A 25,345-nucleotide genomic window follows, 5' to 3' on the forward strand; every position below is an offset into this window, starting at 1 on the left:
AGTGAGGTTTATCTCTGGATTCTTGTTTGCTCCGGTGGATTGGTTTGCACTCCCTGAATACACAATCCCTGGTGGAGGGGAGCCTGCTGAGTGGAAGAGGCCAGCTGATCTCAGGGTAACTATCTCTGCTGATAAACTAGATGGATTGTTCTCATATTTTATGTTTTTAAACATAGGAAATGAATCCGTTTTTGGTTTTCAGTTTTACTCGAGATTAGTAGGATGTAAAGACTTTCCTATTAATATTGAAACACCTCTTTTGGGTTTGACAAACCAAATGTCCTATTTGTATCTTTTTTTTTTTTTTTTTTTTGAGACGGAGTTTCGCTCTTGTTACCCAGGCTGGAGTGCAATGGTGCGATCTCAGCTCACCGCAACCTCCGCCTCCTGGGTTCAGGCAATTCTCCTGCCTCAGCCTCCTGAGTAGCTGGGATTACAGGCACGCACCACCATGCCCAGCTAATTTTTTGTAATTTTAGTAGAGACGGGGTTTCACCATGTTGACCATGATGGTCTCGATCTCTTGACCTCGTGATCCACCCGCCTCAGCCTCCCAAAGTGCTGGGATTACAGGCGTGAGCCACCGCGCCCGGCCCCTATTCATATCTTTTTATCTGGTGGCAGTCTGACTCAGTTTATCCCGCGATCCTGTCTTCCCAGAAGCATGAAAATAGTGAGGAAGTCTGATGTGCCTCCGGGTTAATCCAGCTGCCTGGGTGTAAGTTATTCTTATTATTTTATTAAGAACATTTTATACCGATAGGTGCCAGGCACTGTTCTATACATTTAAAAAATACAAAGTGGTTTCATCCTGTGAGGTAGGAACTATTAATTATCCCTTCAATACGGTTTAAGAAACTGAGGGACAAGTAAGTTACATGGCTTTCCCAGAGATACCACCATTTAATGCTAGCGTGAGGGTTCAAACGGGGAAACCTAGCTGGAGTTCATGTGCATAGACCCTACTTCGTGCTGCGCTTCCTTTATTTTATTTTTTTAATTTTACCTATCCAGCCCCTTACAGAGTTGGAAGTCTGAATGACAGACGGAATAAAGCCTCATCATGGTAAAGGACTTTCCAAAAGTCTCTATTTCTGTACTTTTCTTCAGCTGGCAGCAGCTAATAACAATGTAAGTGATTCACGATATGTAAACGTCTGAACGAACCTAGACACTAAAACTGCGTGCGACTCTAAAGGGAAAGTATCTGAGATGCCATCTGGAGCTCACGGAGAAAAATGCTTGACAGTGTGTTCCTGGGGACTAACGTTAAAGAGATGCTTCACTAACTGTCACAATCCCTTTTGGAAACTTGTGATCACAGCTGGGGACATTCCTGACATCTTTTATCTGTTCCCGTACTTTTTCTTTCGGCTAGACGTTACAGAGTGTGGAGTCAGATGGCCAATCAATGTGCTGCATCAGAATCAATAGATCTCGGTAAGCATCCCATTAGGCCCGGGGGCCTTCCCATTTCCCAGTCCTGTCTGGGCTTTGCACATTCCGTCATGAAAAAAGAGCGCTTAGGGATTACTTTCTCTACCTGTAAGTTCTCCTGGACAAACGAATCCCCTATCATTATAGAAATCTAGTCAATACAGCTGCCAGAATTCTTAAAACATTGACAGTAGAGCCAAGTTCAGTGTGCTTAACCTCTGCAGTAAGTTCTGGGTGTGAAATATAAGAGGAAGAAATGATATTTTAAAGAAAGTGCCTTGAAGTTAAAAAAACAGCAACAAGGTAAAGCTGTTAGATGATAGAAAAGATTGTGAACTTGGAAGTTGGGCGAACTGAGTTCTTGGCTTGGTTTTGCCACTGAGAATCCTGGTTAGTTAAATCTCTGCAAAATTAGTGAATTTAACCTGCTAATTGTTAGTGTCCAGAACAATTAACCCGATAATTGTTAGTGTTCAAATGCCAAATTTCATTTAACTTTAAATACTTTTACTTCCACAAGCCCATTTCTATCCCAGGTTCCCAGAGAGACACCTATGGAATGTGCATGTTCCAAAGTGATGTGAGAAGTGGCATGGGACTGTTGTCTCAGCATGGCCTCTACCCCATGTCGGCACGGCCTCTACCCCATGTCAGCACAGCCTCTACCCCATGTCGGCACAGCCTCTTCCCCTTGTGGGCACGGCCTCTACCCCATGTCGGCACGGCCTCTTCCCCTTGTGGGCACGGCCTCTACCCCATGTCGGCACGGCCTCTTCCCCTTGTGGGCACGGCCTCTACCCCATGTCAGCACAGCCTCTACCCCTTGTGGGCACGGCCTCTTCCCCATGTCAGCATGGCCTCTTCCCCTTGTCGGCACGGCCTCTACCCCTTGTCAGCACGGCCTCTTCCCCTTGTGGGCACGGCCTCTACCCCATGTCAGCATGGCCTCTACCCCATGTCGGCACGGCCTCTACCCCTTGTCAGCACGGCCTCTACCCCTTGTCAGCATGGCCTCTACCCCATGTCAGCACAGCCTCTACCCCTTGTCAGCACAGCCTCTACCCCTTGTCAGCACAGCCTCTACCCCATGTCAGCACAGCCTCTACCCCATGTCGGCACGGCCTCTACCCCATGTCGGCACGGCCTCTACCCCTTGTCAGCACAGCCTCTACCCCATGTCAGCACGGCCTCTACCCCATGTCGGCACGGCCTCTACCCCTTGTCAGCATGGCCTCTACCCCATGTCAGCACGGCCTCTACCCCTTGTCAGCATGGCCTCTACCCCTTGTCGGCACGGCCTCTACCCCATGTCAGCACAGCCTCTACCCCATGTCGGCACGGCCTCTACCCCATGTCAGCACAGCCTCTACCCCATGTCGGCACGGCCTCTACCCCATGTCAGCACAGCCTCTACCCCTTGTCGGCACAGCCTCTACCCCATGTCGGCACGGCCTCTACCCCATGTCGGCACGGCCTCTACCCCATGTCGGCACGGCCTCTACCCCATGTCAGCACAGCCTCTACCCCATGTCGGCACGGCCTCTACCCCTTGTCGGCACGGCCTCTACCCCATGTCAGCACAGCCTCTACCCCATGTCAGCACAGCCTCTACCCCATGTCAGCACGGCCTCTACCCCTTGTCGGCACGGCCTCTACCCCATGTCAGCACAGCCTCTACCCCATGTCAGCACAGCCTCTACCCCATGTCAGCACGGCCTCTACCCCATGTCGGCACAGCCTCTACCCCATTTCAGCACGGCCTCTACCCCATGTCGGCACAGCCTCTACCCCATGTCAGCACGGCCTCTACCCCATGTCGGCACGGCCTCTACCCCATGTCAGCACGGCCTCTACCCCATGTCGGCACAGCCTCTACCCCATGTCGGCACGGCCTCTACCCCATGTCGGCACGGCCTCTACCCCATGTCGGCACGGCCTCTACCCCATGTCAGCACGGCCTCTACCCCATGTCAGCACGGCCTCTACCCCATGTCGGCACAGCCTCTTCCCCTTGTCGGCACAGCCTCTACCCCATGTCGGCACGGCCTCTACCCCATGTCGGCACGGCCTCTACCCCATGTCGGCACGGCCTCTTCCCCTTGTCGGCACGGCCTCTACCCCATGTCGGCACGGCCTCTACCCCATGTCGGCACGGCCTCTACCCCATGTCGGCACGGCCTCTTCCCCTTGTCGGCACGGCCTCTACCCCATGTCGGCACGGCCTCTACCCCATGTCGGCACGGCCTCTTCCCCTTGTGGGCACGGCCTCTACCCCATGTCGGCACGGCCGCTACCCCATGTCGGCACGGCCTCTACCCCATGTCGGCACGGCCTCTTCCCCTTGTGGGCACGGCCTCTACCCCATGTCGGCACGGCCTCTACCCCATGTCGGCACGGCCTCTTCCCCTTGTGGGCACGGCCTCTACCCCATGTCGGCACGGCCTCTTCCCCTTGTGGGCACGGCCTCTACCCCATGTCGGCACGGCCTCTACCCCATGTCGGCACGGCCTCTACCCCATGTCGGCACGGCCTCTTCCCCTTGTCGGCACGGCCTCTACCCCATGTCGGCACGGCCTCTACCCCATGTCGGCACGGCCTCTTCCCCTTGTGGGCACGGCCTCTACCCCATGTCGGCACGGCCGCTACCCCATGTCGGCACGGCCTCTACCCCATGTCGGCACGGCCTCTTCCCCTTGTGGGCACGGCCTCTACCCCATGTCGGCACGGCCTCTACCCCATGTCGGCACGGCCTCTTCCCCTTGTGGGCACGGCCTCTACCCCATGTCGGCACGGCCTCTTCCCCTTGTGGGCACGGCCTCTACCCCATGTCGGCACGGCCTCTACCCCTTGTCGGCACGGCCTCTACCCCTTTGTTTTTCTATCACCCAAGCATCACTTCTTCTCACCTGTCATCTCCTGTCCCCCTGCATCCTGATCAAGCTGGAACTTGTATGTCAACTTTACTCCTATTGTAGAACCAAGGAATTTTTTCTCTGGTCTCTTTCTTCAGGAAATAGGCAAATAAGATGAGAGTCGGTAGCTTTACCTCCTACATATCTCAGTTTCTCTCTTACAATCCTAGAAATAAGGCCCACACAAAATGAGCCTGTCATACGAGGTAGGACAATGCTAGCAGCTGTGACATGCACATGTCAGGCCTCAAGTGGCTTTCCCCAAATTGGGTATTCTTGAACAACTGGTGATTTCCTTCACGCTATACCTCAGAGATCCAGCCTTCTTGTGTTCTGGGCGCTACCATATTCTACTCATACCTTTCAGTGTCACCACATTTGCCTGCAGCAGACAACGGAAAGAGAGTGTCATGGAATATCACGCAGAGAGGCTTTTCATGGGACAAACCTGGAAGCAGCGTAGTTGGTTTTGTTCATATCGCACTCATTACATCCCATGATGAATAGCTAGTCCCGCGGTCCTCAAAACGCAGGTTGCATCACAATCACCTGGGAACGGTTAAGACCCTTGCTGAGCTGCAGTCTGAGTTTCTGACTTTATAGATCTGAATTGGGTCCAAGAACTTACATTTCTAACCAGTTTCCAGGAGATGCTGATGCAGCTGATCCTGGGAAAACACTTTGAGGACCACAGAGCTAATCAATCTTTGCTACATTTCTTACGCCCATAACACATATTTCTTGAGGAATTCCTATCTTTATTTTAGAGAGAGAAGAGCAGTTGATGGAAAGGAGCAGGATCTTGGCTTGAGAGGAGGTGGCCGCTCCAGAGCACAGGTGATAGGAGTTCTGGTCATGGTTCCACTAAGCTGTGTGGCCGTCACAAATAACCTCCTCTCTGCAAACCCTGGTTTCCTGTTTATGAAACAGGAATCATAACAATATCAGTTCTGGGAAACAAGGGGCCGTTGAGATCAAATGAGATAAATATGGGGTGAAATAATTATCATAAAAGCAGACATCTGGGCTCTCCATTGGGCAAGAACTATCTTAAAAGAAAAAATGTCTTGATGATCTTCTCGAGGTGGGGAGGGAGACTGGAAGTGCAGGTCTGAAAGGATGAACGAGAAGCCGACACCATTCTGTGACGGGGAGTTTAGGAGTGGGCGCCCACGAGAGAACAGAGGACACAACATGAGAAAAGGGTGCTGGTGTCGAGGCACTTTTAACAACGGGACATTTTATCATCACTTTTCAGTTGTTTGAGCTTCTGCCTCCCCAGACTTTCAGTACAATCGCGGCTGTTTTGTTGGTGGAAATCAATGAGAAGAAAATGAATTCTGTGTCTAGTTGAGTTTACAGCAGAGGCAACAGGAAGCCTGAAGAAGGCGGCAGGGAGCGAAGGGGAGCACGCGTGGAAGCAGCGGACAGAGCCAGGGATTTTCAGGCAAGTCTAGCCCTTGTGAACATGGTTCAAGCACAACCCATATGCTTTCATGAAATCCTCAGTCTCAAAAATCTGTGTAGGAAGGGCTTGATATGACGGCTGCAAACACGTTATTATTTCTAAACGTATCTAAGGGCAGCTAAAATCATGACATTTATAGTGATATTGCTTAAATTACATTTTTGAATATCTCATACATGTATTACCTATATTATTATACTGTTAATTACACCTTCATTGATTTTTAAAATTTTATACTTTTAAGATTAGATGTGGATGCATTTTCTAAAAACTACAAGATTACCCAAACAGAACGGATTGCATTTCAAGGTTAGGAAGTTTTTCTAATAATAATTTATGGCCCAAGTACAATGTGATGAAGTGTGCTTGTAGGTACCAACCCGAGACTGTGTTTGCCAAGAGTTGAATAAAAAGTGGGGGAAATATTTTCTAGCCCTTGTTAGAAATGCCCTCAGAATGCTTTTTATTTCTAAAGAATGCTGCATTGTATATATGCAGGTAGTTTTCAGCCAAATGGTTTAATTTGTAGAGATTTTAAATCACATAAGATTTGTTTCCTATGCAGTTTCTTCTGAAACTATAAAAAGACTAGGTTCTACCTTAATTTCTAAGAAAAATATTATAAACCTTTATTATGATGGTACAATTGATGGAACAATGTAATTTTTACATTTTCACCTTTGAGAGTTATTTTTCCCCAAGCTTCTGCCTTTTTTGAGTATTTGCAAAGCTCTGCAAATGACAGGCGCATCCACGATGCAAAGAGTAATCTTTCTTTGGGGCTGTTCCTGGGGTGGTGATTAGTAGCATCTTCACTGAATATTTAACTTCTCAGAATGGCTTATCTGTGCTGTGGATCAGTGCAAGATCTGGGTGAGCTGTCGCTACTCTACATAATTAAGTTTTCCTCGCCAAAAAAAAGAGAAAGTAATAAAACATGAAGTGAAAGAAGCGGAAAGTTGGACTTTTAAAGCATCTTCCCCTCATGTTATTTTCTCATTGAAAAGAACCTGAAACAAAAGCAAAATATTTGCGTTTTAGGAGGGACTTTATGCAGATCAGTCAGGCTGACTGCTCCCATTTTCTTGCAAAACTCTTAGGAATTCTCCTCTGCAAACTCCTCCGCTGTCAGTGATAAGTAGTAAATGCCACAAAGAGAACAATTGCCCATTGTTCAAAAGCTGACTGGCATGGTATGTGGGTGAGGCAAAGAGAGGGTAGGGGGCTAAGTTCTGTTGTAGGGAAACCAGTGCAGGACAGAGCTGCTAACTCTGAGGTACTGAAATGATAGATAATTCAAGTTTCTCATGTCACTTCCAAGTAGTGCAAAACTCATGTCACTGCACAGGATCGTGCTTAATCCCATCTTTTTATATGTAGAAAATACACCCCAGAGTTAGACCGACGTGCACGTTAATGCGTAGCTGGGATGTCTGCTCACTCTCCAGGCCTGTGTGGATGAAGCAGACTTTGCTGGCTCAGCTGCACGTTGTTCTTAGCTTCCTCTTCTGAGTGGGCTGGCATACCCGATGGAATCCCCTCCCCTGTATTTAATGAACACTCTAATGTATGGGGGTGTCTTCTCCTGGTTAGTGTCATTGGGAAAATGGCATCTGCTTATCTATTGCAAATGAAAATCATCTGGGGAATATAAAAAGCATTTTCAATTCTGCTACCATTATTTCAGAAGCAATCAAATGCAGAGGAATATAAGTCAAACATGGAGCAAAATGCTGATGGATTGGGCGATCTGCATAGCGCTCTGGGACCGTCGTTATTTCAGTGTTCCAGAGGAAAATGCGCATTTGAAAGACGGTAAATTCCATCACATGCAATCAATCATTCCTCTAGCAACAATAATTGTGGAGGAGATAGTGTTCAGACATCAACTATGTAGTCCTGCCCGCTTGTCTGTTAATTTGTTTCATACTAAATCTTATGCAACATGATGTGGCCATCTCAGCCCATTAGAATATAGCTTCTGGATGCCTTTGAGATATTGCTACTCAGTACCAATTACCCGCACAGGGCGGGGTCAGAGCAGATACTGCAACCTCAAAGAGCAAGATGCTCGGCATTGTCTTTCATCTAAAGCATTTTGTCCTTTCATTCCAGAGTTTAAAAATAGATTATCTTTCTGCATTTTGGGCATTTTTTCCATCTTTATAATCTGAAGGTGATTCTACTAATACAGTAAATCTTGGTCGACTGATACTTTAGGAAGATGCTTTTTCTGGGTAAACTAAAAGCCTGACGTGGCTCTTCCTGGTGTTCTAAATATTTTATTAGCAATGTCTCTCCACCCGCTTCCTATTCATAGTCTCTTTCAGTTTAATGACATAAAGCAGGTGGTAGGGTTGTCAAAACTGGGTTTCCATGAGAAACAATCTCTGAGAACGTGGTGTATCTTCTCCCTTATTAGATGTCCCAAGCTCAAAGGCCCATGTGGCAGTTTGGAGAAAGACGTATCCTGTTCAAAACCAATGTTCAGAGAGTTTTAGAGCTGTGAAATGAGATATCATAGTTTTTACGCTTTTTTAAAGCTTTCAATTGTGAATTCTGGGTTTCTCTTTTTCTTTTAAACTCTGAGAAAAGCCCAGTTTCTAACAGCACCTCCCCTCCCACCCGCTTCTGGTACTGGCTCTAGCAGCACTAGGAAGGGAAGAGGGTCTTAGGGGAGTTGGAGGCACATTTATGCATCAGTCCTGATGCTTGGGAAAAAGCGATTTAGTCACTGTTAACTTCTTTAATTATTGATGGTGCAGAAAATTTTATCTTTCTCATCTCTCACTTGTAACCCTTTTCTCTAAATAAAAGTGATGCTGGATATTGAAATTATTTAGTGCAAGAAACTAAAAATAGCTTTCTCTCTTTTTAGATTTTTTTTTGACAAGAGAAATGATACATTATGTATGTATATTTTACCTCAATAAAAAGATTTTCTTTGAAAAAAGAAAATTTGAGAGAAAAATAGAAAGAAAGGCAGGAAAAGCATAATTGGGGATATGACACTTCAGAATCCCCTGCGTTAGAATGGGACAGAAGGCAAGTATTAGTAAAAATGAGAAGGCTGGGAGCAGTGGCTCATGCCTGTAATTCCAGGTCTTTGGGAGGCCGAGGCAGGCAGATCACCTGAGGTCAGGAGTTCAAGACCAGCCAGGCCAATTTGGTGAAACCCTGTCTCTACTAAAAATACAAAAAATTAGCCAGGCTTGATGACAGGCACCTGTAATCCCAGCTACTCTGGAGGCTGAGGCAGGAGAATCACTTGAACCGTGGAGGTGGAGTTTGCAGTGAGCCCAGATCACACCATTTCACTCCAGCCTGGGCAACGAGCGAAACTCTGTCTCAACGGAAAACAAAAAAACCAACCAAAAAACAGGAGCGGGTTGATTGCTGCTTCATTTGACATACTCTGAAAGCTCCTGTTGTTTCCTCCTTGAAAACCTTTAACTGAAATATAATATACACACAGAAAAGGGCACATAAGTACGTAGCTGAATGCATCTTCACAAACTCACACACCATGTAATCAATACCCCAGACCAAAAAGAAAAAAGAAAAGAAGCGGTCCTGATAGGATCCAGAAGCCCTCCTTGTATTTCCCTCCAGTTACTGCCCCTCCCTCCAACGGTGACCGCTATCCCGACCTCCAGCAGCGTAGCCTGTTTTTTGTCAGGCTATGATATTAATTTGTCAGGCTATATATTAATGTATACTTAATACATGTGTTATAGACTAATATATTATGTATTATAATATACACTATATAAAATATATTAACAAGATATATTTATTATATATTAATATATAAATTAATTGTAATATATAATACTATAATGTATAACATATGATACTGTAAATCGTATATAGTATATTTAAATATACTGGAATACTATATATAATGAATGGAAGAATGCAGAACACACTCTTTGGCCTGGCTTCTTTCACTCATATTGCGTCTGTGAGCGTCCTCCATGCCGTTGCATGCTGTTTGAGATTGCTCATTGATCCACTACCTTCTGACTATTTTAATTTGACATTACGCTTGTGAATAGCCATTATTTTTCCTTAGAGGGATGAAAGTGGTTAAGGCACAGAATTGGGAACCAGGATATCTGTGTTGAAAGCTCAATTCTTCTACTTATTAAACAATCATTTTGGGTAAGTTATGCAATCTTTTGTTGTCTTAACATTTTCATCCGTAAAGTGGGGATAATAACGTCTTTCTTGTAGGATGGGTCCTTAACGAGGTAGGTATTAGCTTTCAGTAATATGTGTAAAGCCTTTAGAGTGTCTGGCATATGCACAGCACTGTGTTGAGTAAGCTGTTATCGGTTCTCTAACTAGTGCTTCATTTTCCTCCTTCCATTTTGCTTCAGTCTCTGGGCACGGAAAGGAGGAGGAATGTATGCGAACTCATCAGCAGTAGGGGAGAGGCGCTTCTGGCAGAAACAAAAGAGGTTCTTGACATCATTTGCCTTTTGCTCCTACTTCATTAATTTTAGACGTAAGTATATACATTTAATTTTCAGTGGCTTGTTGTTAATTAAAAACTGTAATTACTCACTGGAGAAATAGTAAATATTAACATGTAGCATATGGTGATGAAAATTTAATTTACCATAACTGTATCTCCTCACACAATTGTACAGAGAAGTATTAGCTCTAAGAAACGCCACACTTTTGCTTTAATCCACTTTCTTGACCCATTATTTGCTATTAGTGTTGACAGCATGGAACTACCTTTGCAGTACTCATGATCTGAAGTATTTTATGGAAATAGTGGAGAGGACGAGGTGGTACCACAACCTGAAACGTGATTGAAATATTTTCCACCTTTCTTTCACCTCCTCCCCTCCACTCACCTGTTCTTCATCTACCACTCCCACCCCATCTCCCACCTCCTTACACCCTTCAGGGTGAGCTGGGAACGATAGTGAAGCCCCATTTAGCTACAAAAATAACACACTATTAAACGCTAAATAGTCTTTAGTATAGTTTTGATATAATCCCAACTGGTATCACACATAGGAAAGAGAGTCTTACAGACTTCAAAAAGGTTTATGTGAAACATAATTTTTTAAAACAGGGCATTAGAATATGTATAGATATTATTTAAATTGGACATTAAAATTTTCAAGGATAGCAGCAGGGTGGGGTCTAGGGGAGGGACAACATTAGGAGAAATACCTAATGTAGCTGATGGGGTGATGGACGCAGCAAACACCGTGGCACGTGTTTACCTATGTAACAAACCTGCACGTTCTGCACATGTACCCCAGACCTTAAAGTATAATAATAATAATAAAGAAAAATAATTTTAGTATACAGCTTAACGTTTTGTTACTTCTGAAAACTTAGTTCTGTAAAAAAGTTCTAAATGCCATCAGGTGCTATGATTTTCTGAGAAAGCAGTTGAAGAAATTTCAGCATAAATTGCACTGCTATTCTCTTTTGCCTTGTTTAAGACATGTGTTTGATTTCTCATTTTTATTGGTATAAAATGTGTGAAAACAGAATTTCTAGAAGGCACAGGATACAGATATTATAAAGCCTTAGTAGCTTAGAGTTCCTTATTTTATAGAGAAATTCTTAACCAGTTTCTCATATATAAAATTGCAAACAATGCTTTGACTTTAGGGTTTATCTCAAAATACAAATCACTGAACATTTCTGTCAAAGTGAATAACTACTTTGTCCTTACTAGCGCCTCATGCTGTGAGGAAGTGAGTTTGCATACGGACAGGTGACACCAGTAAACTTAGTTTTGAGTAAATTTTTCTATATAAGACAAATGTTAAATATTTGAATAAGTCCAGTTGCATAGAAATCAGCCCACACATGGAAAAATGTAATCTTATGACATAATGTGATTGTATAGAGGTCTCATGATTATACCCAGGGTCCTTTTAAGTATTTCAAGGTGAAATTAGATTAGTGATATTAAAAGCATGTTTGGGGGTTATATACTTCTTTGCTTCACACTTCATCTTTCTCAAAGTATCTTCTCAGCTAATGCTTATGTGAATTGGATGAATGAAACAAGGCGTGGCCTTTCTGCACTAGCAGATCAACCCTAAGGGAACATTACTGGAGTAGTTTCAGAAGAGTTAGGAAAGGGTGATTGTTTTAGTCCATTTTGTGCTCCCATAATAGAATGCCTAAGACTGGGTAACTTATACAAAATAGAAATTCATTTCTCACAGTTCTGGAAGCTGGGAAGCCCAAGATGAAGGAACTGAAAGAGTTGGTGTCTAGTGAGGACTGGGTCTCCACTTGCAAGATGGCACCTTGAATGCTGTGTCCTCCAGAGGCGGGGAACGCCATTCCTCACATGGCAGAAGAGTGGAAGAGCAAGAGAGAAAACTCACTCCCGAAAGTCCTTTTAAGAAAAGCATTAAGCTTGCCCATGAGGCTGGAGCCCTCATGATCTAAGCACCTCTTAAAAATCTTATTTCCTGCGCTGTGCTGGGATTACTTGGTGCTCCCAAGTAATCCCAGCACTTTGGGAGGCCGAGGCGGGTGGATCACGAGGTCAAGAGATCGAGACCATCCTGGCCAATGAGGTGAAACCCTGTCTCTACTAAAAATACAAAAAATTAGCTGGGCATGGTGGCACGTGCCTGTAATCCCAGCTACTCAGGAGGCTGAGGCAGGAGAATTGCCTGAACCCAGGAGGCGGAGGTTGCGGTGAGCCAAGATTGTGCCATTGCACTCCAGCCTGGGTACCAAGAGCGAAACTCTGTCTCAAAAAAAAAAAAAAAAGAAAAAAAATCCTATTTCCCAATACTGTCACATTGGTAATTACATGTTAACATGAATTTTGGAGGCAACAAGCATTTAAACCACAGCAGTGGTCCTCCGTTGCCTGGAACAGTCTGCTTTTAGCATTGCACGTCCCATGTTCTAGGAAATTTTCAGTCATTCTAACTTCTTCCTACACCTGGATACCTCTACCATTGGCCTGTCACAGAATCTGGAGTGAATCCAAAGGCTAGGGTTGTGTTTTCATGAATCCTGTGTTAACATGCACCAAGACAATATCCTCATATTAGTTTTTATTACTCACTTTTCAGTGGGAGTATGTTTTCAGAGATGTAGCTTCCACTTCAGACGACAGAGAGCTGAGCCACGACTGAAGAGTGATTATGAATAGTGGGCAGGAAAAGAGAAAAACAACCGTTTGTGAAGCACATACTATGTTCAGGGAGTCCGATGGGCTTTTACTATTGATAGAAACAGTTCAGAAATCAAGCACTGGGCACGCTGAGAGGGTAGGCGGCTGAGTTAGTGAGTGGGAAGGTAAGAGGCAAATGCTCTAGAAGAAGCGAAGCCGTTACTCAGGTGAGTGGAGAAGATAGCCTTCAGGCCAAACCCCAGCTGTGCATTTCGATTTGACCCTGCATGTTTCTAACAGTGGAATTGCGACCAAAAGCCTTAGCCCCAGCATTGAGTTTCCTCATCGCTAAAACTGGAATTTAATACTTGCTTATAGGGGTTCTGTTTTGTGCAAATTGAATGAAGTGGGTGGAATATTTCCTGCCTACCGCCTAACAAGCACTACACTCATTTTAAGCTGCTACTCATACTGTTACCGTGAGTACATTTATTCAAGAATGTCCTGCTCGGACAGCGCTGGCTTCTTATTTATCCCCACTTTTGAGGGCCTAACATTGCTCTGTCCCTTTGACATGTAAGCTATTTGGTGCCTTTGCCGAAAATCACTGGGTTTCTTGTTGCATATGTGGACATGGGCACACAAACAGGAGAAAAAAAAAAAAAGAAAAGCAATTGACTTTTGCTTGTAAAATCGTTATCACAGGAGTATTGTTTTTATTCTATGACTCATTCCGTGTTCCATTCTATGGGGTTTCCCCAGGCATCAATTCAATGCTTCCAGTTTTTATGGGATTTAAGTTACATTTGAGGGGCCTCATAAATGCAAAATAATAAAAAAGGGAACAAGTTTGGAACTTCTAGATCTGTGCTATCAAAAGGACTGCACAAAATTTTTCATTTTCGTCCATATAACTCTGCCTGAACGTTATTTATGGTTTGAGCAAAATAGTAGACATGGAATAAGAATTCACTCAGCTAAGGCATGTCAGTTATTCATAGGTGAATTGAAGACCTAAACGATCATCAAATTTCACTAGCAACATTCCAATGATACAGTCATATAAAACTGAAATTGTAATGAAATGTAACTTTACATGTATTTACGGATTTAAAAGGAAAAAAGAATACCATCTTCTCCTGTTGGTATCAGTTTAAAGTATACTTCCCTATGTTTTTTAAATCTAGGTCCCTACTAAAGATAGGCCCAACATTTTTGGTAAGAGGAGAGCTTTTTTTAATGGCTTCTATTCCCCAAATAAGAATTACATGTAAACACTTGTAATTGATCTTTAAAGCTCTCCTTGACATAAATAAAAAGAGCAGACTATCACAGATCGCCACATTTGTAAGGCATAGCAGAAAGTAGTTGTTATAATCTATTCATGTTACATGTAAAAATTTTGCTTTAAGATTGTATACACATGTTAGATGAGTCACATCTGTGTCTTTTCATTTCAATTATCTTTCTGTCATATTACACTGCTTTTCTTATGAAATATTTTAGCAAATGGTATTGAAATAGGATTTTAAGGAAAGAATGTGAAAATAGAGGAATGCCTTTCAGAATGCCAAGTAAAGTTCAATAATTTTAATAATTTTAAAATATTGATGAAATAAAGAGACAATTCATATTTTCAGGAAGAGCATAAGGGAGATTAAGCAAAATAACCTTTTGAAATAGAATCTAAAATGCCCGCAAATGGCTTTTTAATTCTAGTGACTATTCTAAGGAAATGATGTATTACTATTTACTTATTAACCTATGAGAATACATACTATGCTTTTTATTTTTTTCTTGCAGGTAAAGGAATAAAAGTAATGGTCAACCAAGCCCCATTTATTTCTGGTTTCTGATGCCATTTAGTTCAGAGTTTCTTAAAGTGAGGTCTTTATACCAAGAACATCGAAATTAACGTAATGCTTCTTAAAAATGCAGTTTCCAGGCCCTCCTTCAAACGTACTGAATCACAGTCTCTGAGGAATGGGGCCTGCGAGTCAGACCTTGAGCGGCCTCCAAGGTGACTCTGAAGTACAATCATGCTTAAGAACTGTATTTCAATTCACCGTTCCGTGTTGATGAATGGTTTGAGATCACAGACCAAGTCAAAGATGGTTTCTTCTGCGTTCCTTAAGTTTTAGTGCCGTTTGAAGAAACGGCTGGACCCTTTCCTCAGCAGGGATTTTTAATTTTATTGTTACGTGAAATAAGTATTTCATTTTATGTGGTAGAATCTGACAAACCCACCAAAGAAATTTCTTAGAACTTTCACAGGTGAGTTTGTAAGCTTGGCTCTGTTGAGGCAGTTCTTTTGCATAAATCAGTGGGATTTGAGTCATGGACTACATGTCTATCACAATTCTGTAACAAAAGCAGGTTACTTCCGAGATGGACAAAGGGTGCCATCAAGCAGGAGTTGGCCATATTTTTTTCTGCAAAAGGTCAAATAGTATTTTAGGCTTTGCAAGCCGTACAATCTCTCTTGTAACTACTCAACTCCACTGCTGCAGCGTGAACTCAGTCATAAACAATACATAAATGAAAGGAGCATGCTGTATTGCAATGAAACTTCATTTACAAAAGCTTTAATTACAGCCTGATTAAGCCCGTGGATCACTGTCTGTTGATCCCGGAACAGACCATTTAATATGCGATCAATAGTATTTAAGGTAAAAACACTAGCACAAATGCTGAAAAGATATTTACAACCTGAACTTACACGAGAACATTGATAAAACAGATTTAAAAATACAGTGTTTGCTTTCTGTTCTATTTTTCTGTTTTCTTTATTGGTGATACAATAGCCCTACCGTGACTAATCAGTGTGATAGATTATAAATGTGGCCACAGATTGGCCTCTCATCGAGAGCTTAAGACTATTTCTACTATCTTTTAAGCTGGCCCTGTGATGATCTCTGTCCCACAAGAGGCAGCAAAAGTGTTGTATTAGTTCTAACTTTTGAAGCCTTGCAGCTTCCACTTTCATGCTGGGAATCCTGATGGAGAAAGGAATTTCATGTGGGGAGAGGTCCCAGCTGCCTCCATCATCCTAGGTGTCTTTATTTAGGCTCACACGTACCAGTGGGCCCACCTGAGGAAAGGTAAGCCCAGCCCAGATGATCAAGCCACAAAGATGGTTTTTGTTCTAAGCCACTCTGTTTGATTGTGTTTTATTCCACAGCAGCAGATACAAATAGATAGCAAGGTCATGAGCTGAGAACAAAAGGGAGGATGTGTTTGAAGTTTGCATCAAAGGTATGGCATGGAGAAGGTGTGACACGCTGCATCTGTGAGTGTCCTAGAATGGGCGAGGGAAATACAGTAGGGTGCTGGAGAGCACTGAGTTCACTTGAGGTGAATAAACTTAACATAGTTTATGAACTTAAAATAAGACCAGTTAGAATGGTTGTGTGGTTTTTGCCCCCAAATATTCCAGCTGTGCAGGTACAGGAAAAAATGGAGGGTTGCATTTAAATATGGGTGGCAGGGTTTTCGCAGGTGAACGTGGTGAGGGTAGAGAGAGGAAACTGGACTAGACATTTATTATAATCAATGGGAATGATTTTAATAATAAGCTGGGTACAGAGGAAACTGAGGATATGGTGACTCTGAGAGACTTTGATGGACTGTTGGTCCCAGTGGGGTAGAAGAACTCTTGAGCCCAAGTTCTACAGGAAGTGAGCTGGAAAGGTAGTAGCTGACCTGTCAGAGTGCAGTACTTGAAATTACAACCACAGAGAGGATGATAGTTTTGTGATGTGGCAATTTGGTTCACCTGAACTTGCTTTTTCCCAGAATTCCTTCCCTGCCTGCTTCTATTTAGGGAGGGCGGATGGGCAGTAGCAGCCATGTTGCTTTTATGCTCAGAAGGGTGAGCGGGATGCTTCTGCAGGTCACATACATTGTGGCTTTTCTGCTGGCTCATGCGATGCTGTGGGGCAGCCCTGAGCCTGGGGCCACCTGTACGTGTTCCTTCAGTTTCTCCGACGCCAAGGCCGGGTGAGTGTTTTCTCCCTAATGAGGTACACTAGCTTTTCATGCAGGTTGCCCATGTTATCAAGGTTGGAGGCAGAGAGAGACTGGCTGGGTTCCAGTCTGTCCTTAAGGGTTTCAAGTTGTCCTTGCTTTTCTCTACTTTATTTCCAGGCTCCCTTTTAAATTACATGCCCTGAGGACTTCAGGGTGCAGCATCCGATGTGAAGACAAGCCTTACAGAGAATGAGTAGCCAGCTCTCTCGAGTCTGTACGGTTCAGTCCCTGTTAAATCAATCTATCATCCAATATGTCTGATCCTTAGTGCTTCTGTTTTTCTGACTGAACCGTAAGTGACATAGAGGGGATACTGTCTTTTTTTTTTTTTTTTTTTTTTTTTGAGACGGAGTTTCGCTCTTGTTACCCAGGCTGGAGTGCAATGGTGCGATCTCAGCTCACCGCAACCTCCGCCTCCTGGGTTCAGGCAATTCTCCTGCCTCAGCCTCCCGAGTAGCTGGGATTACAGGCAGGCGCCACCGTGTCCAGCTAATTTTTCTATTTTTAGTAGAGACGGGGTTTCACCATGTTGACCAGGCTGGTCTGGATCTCTTGACCTCGTGATCCACCCGGCTCGGCCTCCCAAAGTGCTGGGATTACAGGCGTGAGCCACCGCGCCCGGCCGAGGGGATAGTCTTAATGATTCGTGTCGATGACAAGCTGCAGGATGTGAAGATGTGAATGGGGGAACGGGGGAGAAAACAGCAGGCTCATTGGAGGCAGGAGGCCTGTGAAATGCAAGCGTTGTCTTTGTGGACGTTGAACTCACCAAAAGTTAAAACCAACATCGCATTGGAAAGAGTGATACCAAATCCAGACGCTAAAATCCTCAAAAACGGTGGAGGCCCTGTTGAGAGGGTCTGGATGGAATGGCTACGAGGAGGTGGAATAGGCAGTGGTGACCGCGGCACAGCTTTTAAGGAGGGTTACAGAGGCGGTTGTACGGGTGCGCAGGATGGCAGTGGTGTACACTAGACACACTGGTATTGAGGAGGAAGGTTACTAGCGCACGTGGTTCCGGGTGTATGGAAGGGCAAACACGTCGCTGACTCCTGCAGCTTTTATGCAAAGTCACTTTCCTCTTGCAGCAGGCCCAGCGCTTCTCTGACCAGGTTCTATTGTGACTTGACTTTAATTATCGGCCTGTGATTAGGAGACTTTTAGAGCATCAAGGGTGAGGTGAATCTAGTTAATGCGGAAAGGTGTGTGGTGATGGGTGTCAGGTGCAGCCTCAAGGCCAGGGGCCTCCAATGACAGGTGTGCCGGCCTCTTGCTTCGAGGTAGGGGAAACTGCAGGCCTCTCGGCTCCGGGTTCTGTTGCGTTGAATCTCAGTTCTCTGACTCTCCTGTGTTCCCGGCTCCTTACTGGAGCCAACCCTGAGAGTACTCACCAGTACACCTTCTGCATGGATATTTCGGTCCGGAAGTCTGTTTCCTGGGGAAACTGGCCAGTTCTCTTCTTTGAAATATGCCCCTTTCTCTGCTGCTGGGACACCACGTTCTCTTGGATCTTATCCTGACTCACTCTCCTCTTTAGTATCTTCTGTGTTTTTCCTTATCTTCCAGGCTTGTAAATACTGGCTTTTTTCTTCATAATCATTTGAAGTGATATCATCCTGACTCATGGTTTCAAATGCTGTGTATACAAAATGGATTGAACAAACCTGGGTCACTTTATTAAGGATAGGAGCCCACTTCGGAGGTTAATCATCATGAATTTGAGACTAGTTGGCAAGATTCTTTTTTTTTCCGTGGTCATATTCGGTTGTCTGATCGGAAATAGGCATTTATTCATTCAAAAAACGTTTGTTCCGTTTATTTCTTGCATCAGGCATTTTTCTTAGAGGAAACAGCAGGGAACAAAATAGACCCAAACCCTTGTCCTTGTGGGTTTATATTCTGGTAGACATGATTCAGTGGTTCACACTGGCCAGTGGGTAACCCACTAAAATTCTTTAAGCTTCAGCTTCCCAAACTGCTTATTGGAGAATTGAGAAAACATGTAAAATGCTTAGGATATATATAGTGGGAATCCAACAAACAGAAGTGCATTTTTAGAGAGATCTTAGTCCATGTATCTGTTTGTTACAGCCTTAGATTTAGTTGTTCCTGTAACTGGGATTTCAAATATACTTTAATCCAAGATACTTGTTTTGTAATATTAAAGGAGAGTTCATTCTGTTGATAAACACTTAAATAGTTTGTACTTTGTGCTGGGCACACAGTAACACAGACAGTGGAACGTTCTAATTCTCCTTCCCTTGCAGGTGAAATACCCAGTTGACATGGTTTGTGCCCTACAGCACGTTAAAAGAACGCTGTTCTCAACATGTGACCATCCTCTTCCCGGTCGTTGGTCTTGAGCAGCCGGTTAAGTTGAAAGATGGCTTTCTCCCTGAACTTCTCAAAGTTTTCATGATTTGTCTCAGCTTTCAGCTCAGCTGGCTACAATCCTCTCCTCCCACCAGAATCTAGATTCTTAAAATTTAATTTATCCTTTTCCTCTTGTGAATTTTTAAAAAATAACGCAGTAGTAGACGACTTCACCATGGTTTCAAATTTCTGGTGGCATCTTAAACACTAACCGGTATTTTGCAGCTCTCTGCTGTCAGCCTCACCTCTGCTCTTTGCTTCTGCTTCCCTATCCTGGCGGCCTCTGGTAAATAATTCTTCACAGGTTCTCGGTTCCTCAGTTCTTTTTCACTCAGTAGGATCCCTCCATATGCTCCTTTGCTCTTGTGCTTTTCCTTCCTGCCTCCTCTTCCATCCCTCTCTCCCACTCTGCACTTCATTCTTTCACCCTTTCTAATGGAATTGTTTCCCAGGTCTGCTTTCCAGCCGGCTTCCCATCTTCTCTTTCACTGTCTTGTTCGTTCTTGCTCATATTTCTCATCATATTCTCCCCGTCCTCCTCCCGTTTCCTCTTTCCTCCTTCCATCTTCCTGCCTTTCCTCTCTGACTGCTTTTAATTAGGGCTACTTTAATTCAGAGGATAGCGAAGTATAATGAGTCATGGACAAGAAGGAGCCTCAGGTCTTAATGCTTCAAAGGTTTATCCATTTATCTTTTACCTTTGGATATGAAGATTGTTTCTACTGTTATTTCTCATGGGTGTCAGTGTCCAACTTCTATTTCCTTTGCTGTGTGGGAAAAATTTTAATGTTCCAAAGACACTTTTATTGTTGGATAAAAACATTTCTCCTGAAGATCTTGCTGTGTTTTCAATAGTTCTGGAATATTCTTTATATACTATATTCCCTTTTACTTTTGTTTCCCCTGTCCTGCCCGAAACTATAATCTGAATACTGACAACATCCTTCAAGTATAGTTCAGGATTTTTCCGTATTTATTAACTTTCAAGTTTGAAAACAGTATGAATATGTTTGGACCTAATTGCTTCTGTATGTTAGTCTTTAGGAGTTGTATGAATTAGTGAGACTACATAATGCATGTGGCCAATGTCTCAGACATTTTGCTGCTTTTTGTGATGTTATTTCATGTCGAGTTTATAATTTATAGATGTCAGCGTAAGCATGTTACATTGAATATGGGGGTTAGGGCATGATATGGTCTGGCTGTGTCCCCACCCAAATCTCATCTTGAATTGCAGCTCCCATAATCCCCATGTGTTGTGGGAGGGAACTGGTGGGAGATCACTGAATCGTGGGGGCGGTTCCCCATACTGTTATCATGGTAGTGAGGAAGTCTCATGAGATCTGATGGTTTTTTAGCATGAAATCACTTTCACTTGGTTCTCAGTTCTGGTCTGCTGCCGTGGAAGACATGACTTTCGCCTTTCACTGTCATTGTGAGGCTGCCCCAGCGACGCTGAAATGTGAGTCCATTAAACCTCTTTTTTTTTTTTTTGATAAATTACCCAGTCTTGGTATGTCTTTATCAGCAGCATGAAAATAGACTAATACAGGGTGGAAGCCGAGAAGGAGCTAAATTAATTTTTTTCTCTTGATTTCTGTCTCTTTACTGTCTGAGATCTGATAGGACATTTTCTTCCAGGAGATAAAGGGGAAATAGAAAGGTGGGTGGGCAGGCAGCTGTAGGAGATTTTCAGGTGCTCAAATGAAGGGAATAAATGGAAAGATTATCAAATATTTCCAAATATTTCTTTTCAATGGGCTACCTCCATCCCTTAGAGATTTTAGTGCGGGCCATTTGTCTTTTAAGGGTTTATTGGACCCAAAACCTGCTTCTTTCATGGGACAAACATGAATTGGTTTCTAGTCAAGTGAGATTAGTGACTAAAATTGAGCTTTATTTACAAGTTACATGTATGAAAAATAGACTTTAAAATGTGTGGGTGTCTAATCATTTAGTCAGTCAGCTAATTGGAAACAGCTGTGATAGCCCCAAAGCAGCTGTATCCTTTTAAAAGTCAGATGAGACCTACATCAGACGGTGCCTGAAAGGTAGGTTTACAATACAGAAGAGGAGAGGGCTGTGTGCAAACATATTTTTTTGTAAGTATTGTGTCAATTTATGAGAGATGGCAGGAGACTGATTTTTAAGAAGTACATTTGAGTCACAGAATTTAAATCTGAAACTTTGACTATCTAGTAACAGAGTGAGCCAGCATTTAACAAAGCAATAAAGCAGGGAGGAACTTCAAGTCTTCAGCTTTAGTTTAGGAGGGGGTTGTACAGTTCTTCTGTAAAGAGCCCGATAGAAAATATTTTAGGCTTTGCAGTATACCTGGTCTATGCAGTCAGTACTTCTGTATCATGCGTATTAGTACACATGCCTTCAAATGCAGGAAATTTCAGATTATATCATCAGCATTTTGGTGGGGGCAAATAAAGGTAAAGGCAAAGTGCTTGGTTTACAAACTTTAGAAGCTTCCTCAGGGTATTCCTTTGTACAACTTCTTCAATGGGTTGGAAACCATGTAAATAGACAGGCTGCTCTCTTCCAATTTAGTATTTCCTTGGAAAAGACATATGGAATAGTGTTTCAAGTAACGGACTTGTTTTTTTTCTCTTGCCCATCAGAATGTCCCACTGTAATACGCTGCATTACTTTAATGAGGGTCAAATCAGATGTAGGTTGTATTCTTGTTTTATTTTTGCATGGAACAATTTTGGATAGTGGAATTCTGGCTTTCTGTGGTGTTTGTTTTCTGGGTAATTTGTTGTAATGTTTTAAAAGTATACATCAGTGTTTAACTCTCATACATATCAGTAATGTATTTGGAAATAAGAATGTGATTCACATATTGTGACCCTTAGAATTCTAATCAAACTTATTTTAATACCATATGGAGAGTCATGGGTTGCAGACTGTAATATAATCAAGGGAAAATAAGATTTCTAATAATCCAGTTGCATTTGTCAGCTGCTCAGTTTATTGGTGCAGAACAATGCACAGGACTGTAATAAGTGGCACTATTTGGTAAGGGGAAGAAGCAGCTAAAAGTAATGTTTGCTGTGACATATCAGAAGGTATTGTTTTTAAAGATCATGGCTAGTTATCTATATATATTCTTATTATTCCATGTAATATTTCACTGGAAAGATAGTTAATGTGGTATAATAAAGTTTAATATGTGATCTAAATGGAAATCACAGAAAATAACTACACTAGGCATTTTGATCACAATGTTATAAAGTGACTTACCCAAAATATGTAAGAATGCATTAAACTTTTGTCTTGTAAGCGGCCCCCAAAATTTCAAGAAACAAATGTGTAAATTGAAGAGTGGTCATTTTATTTTCTGAAGACAACTTATTTAATTCTTAGAAATGTCCATTTGACGATACCGAGAAAGCTTGCTCCTTTCCTCACATGGTTTCTCTTACTTGTGGAGCCTGTCAGCCAGGAAAAGGTAAAAGAGTAGACTGCGGTGCAGAAAGATAAGGCCTTTCCTGGGGTCTTAGGAATTGCAATTTGGGACACAGCTAGAAGCTGAGCTGTGTTCTGAAGAGAGGTAGGATAGTAGAGAATTGTAAAAGGATGCTGAGGGTACTCACAAGTTGCTCTGAAAGAGTTATCACTGGTGAGGGTGGTTGGCTTAGTACATGAGTCCACAGTTCATTGGTTGTCATTGTTTAAGGGTTGCAGCACTGGTGAAAATCAGCTGTTTTCCAGGATGTTGTGGTCACGGTGGTGTGACCCAGTTCAAATATTAAAGGAAGTTCCTGTTTTGCAGGTTTCAGATCATGCAGGTAGTTCTTAGATTGGCTTCCTGACTCCATTTCAAGGCTCTGAATCATTTTGTGTGTCACATTTCAGAAGCCTAATGATGAGAACCTGAAAAAGAAACAGGTCTCTTTTTCTTAATAAAGACCAAGGGAGATCAGTAAGTATTTATTAGATCATAAATAGCCCTAAGATATTATACTAGACAGCACTCCATGAGGGAAAAGTGACTGATCAAGTATAGTGCTTGTCGTAAAATAGGTAAAAAAGGAAATAACAATACACATTAAATAATGTAATTTATAGCTAAAGGCACAAGAGAAGAAATGTCTTAGCAACTGTAACATAATTAACAGTCAATTAATTTCCACAGATAATTTCCTATTGTTTAATTCTTGTGGGTGGGCGGCTCGGATTTGCAGCTCTGGTTGTGAGGACCTCCCTAACTCTCTGCCCCATGTAGGGTATGAGATGGTAAGGTTAGTATTTTCCCACTTACGGAGTTACTTAAAATAATCGCATAGAAGCAGAGAATAAAATGGTGTTTAGCAGTGGTTGGGGGAAGGAGGAAATCATGACTTGTTCAATAGATACAAACTTAGTTAAACCAGATGAATACGTTCTAGAAATGTGCTGTATAGCACGGTGCCTATAGTTAACAATATCGTATTGTTTCCTTAAAAAAATTTTTAAGAGCGTTGATCTCGGGCCGGGCGCGGTGGCTCAAGCCTGTAATCCCAGCACTTTGGGAGGCCGAGGCGGGTGGATCACGAGGTCAAGAGATTGAGACCATCCAGGTCAACATGGTGAAACCCCGTCTCTACTAAAAAAAATACAAAAAATTAGCTGGGCATGGTGGCGTGTGCCTGTAATCCCAGCTACTCGGGAGGCTGAGGCAGGAGAATTGCCTGAACCCAGGAGGCGGAGGTTGTGGTGAGCCGAGATCGCACCATTGCACTCCAGCCTGGGTAACAAGAGCGAAACTCCGTCTCAAAAAAAAAAAAAAAAAGCGTTGAGCTCATGTTATTTTTACCACAAAAATCTCCTAACAGAAAACAAAAGGGCCTTTAGAAATGTTTGGAAGTAACAGATGTGTTTATTATCTTGATTGTGGTGATGGCTTCATGGCCGGGTGCATATGTGAAGTTGTATCAAGTTGTACACGTTAAGTGTCGTATTTTGTACATGAACAAAATATAGATTCGTATTTGCCATAGGCTGCAAGGAGGGGAGGAGACTGAAGCAGTTGCTAATGGGCACAGGGTTTCTTTTTGCATGGTGGTCTGAAATGGATTGTGGTGATGGTTGTCCAACTCTGTAAATGTGCTGAAGACTATTGAATTGTACACTTGAATGAATTTTATGGGATGTAAGTTGTTAATAAAGCTACTTAAAAAAATAGACTTCTGTGTATTCTGTGTGGCTGTGTGAAGCTTCTGTTCTGTGTCATGATAGATGACAACCAGCCAAAGACTGGTTTTGGTCATTTAGAATTTTTATGTTATTGGCCGGGCGTGGTGGCTCGAGCCTGTAATCCCAGCACTTTGGGAGGCCGAGGCGGGTGGATCACGAAGTCAAGAGATCGAGACCATCCTGGTCAACATGGTGAAACCCCATCTCTACTAAAAAAAATACAAAAAATTAGCTGGGCATGGCAGCACGTGCCTGTAATCCCAGCTACTCAGGAGGCTGAGGCAGGAGAATTGCCTGAACCCAGGAGGCGGAGGTTGCGGTGAGCCGAGATCGCGCCATTGCACTCCAACCTGGGTAACAAGAGCGAAACTCCGTCTCAAAAAAAAAAAAAAAGAATTTTCATGTTATTGCCTTGATATCTAGGAATTGTAGGGGAAATTAGCGGTCTTTGCCTGTTTGGTGGTAGCAGGAACTGATTTTGCTCTGGAAGATTATCACCTTGCTTGGTCTTGGTCCACGTGGTTTGGGTAGCACAGGACCACCTCCGACTTCTGGTCTGGTTGAATCAGAGTCCTCCCTGGGTTCTTCCTAAACGTGTCAGGAAAAGGTGTCCTCCCTCTGCTGAGGTTGCTGAACCGGTAATCTGTGGAGCTTGAAGTTGTCGTTAACATTTCTCACCTTGTTGGGAAAGCCCCCTTGAAAGTCTAAGGAGTACAGAGAAGAGAGGAGTGACAAGCTGTCTCCGTGGCATGTGGAGCCCCTAGATCCACCACTCCTGGGCTTACTAAATACAGAAGTCATACCGTATTTCCTAGA

The 25,345-nt window shown here is 43.2% G+C and overlaps 1 protein-coding gene across 2 annotated transcripts; it reads left to right on the top strand.

Moving 5' to 3' along the window:
* The first annotated feature begins 6,452 nt into the window (after positions 1-6,452).
* Positions 6,453-24,517, top strand: LOC103789163 (uncharacterized). 2 transcript variants are annotated; one of them, XM_078355164.1, is made up of 3 exons: positions 6,453-7,632; positions 10,200-10,327; positions 14,741-24,517. In XM_078355164.1, the coding sequence occupies exons 1-3, from the start codon at positions 7,538-7,540 to the stop codon at positions 14,791-14,793; spliced, it is 276 nt and encodes a 91-aa protein (XP_078211290.1). In that variant the 5' UTR covers positions 6,453-7,537; the 3' UTR covers positions 14,794-24,517. The 2 variants fall into 2 exon arrangements, with proteins under 2 accessions (XP_078211290.1, XP_078211289.1); XM_078355163.1 differs by having other exon boundaries at positions 6,460-7,632; positions 12,027-24,517.
* Positions 24,518-25,345: the final 828 nt, after the last annotated feature.

This window comes from Callithrix jacchus, chromosome 18 (genome assembly GCF_049354715.1).
Source record: "Callithrix jacchus isolate 240 chromosome 18, calJac240_pri, whole genome shotgun sequence".
Classification (NCBI taxonomy): Eukaryota; Metazoa; Chordata; class Mammalia; order Primates; family Cebidae; genus Callithrix; species Callithrix jacchus.

Excerpts from the sequence above, each read along its gene's own strand:
- LOC103789163 (XM_078355163.1), top strand. The coding sequence starts at position 7,538 with ATGGAGCAAAATGCTGATGGATTGGGCGATCTGCATAGCGCTCTGGGA. Across the intron at positions 7,633-10,199 it reads AAATGCGCATTTGAAAGACG|TCTCTGGGCACGGAAAGGAG; the intron begins GTAAATTCCATC and ends ATTTTGCTTCAG. Across the intron at positions 10,328-12,026 it reads CTACTTCATTAATTTTAGAC|TTCTGGAAGCTGGGAAGCCC; the intron begins GTAAGTATATAC and ends CATTTCTCACAG.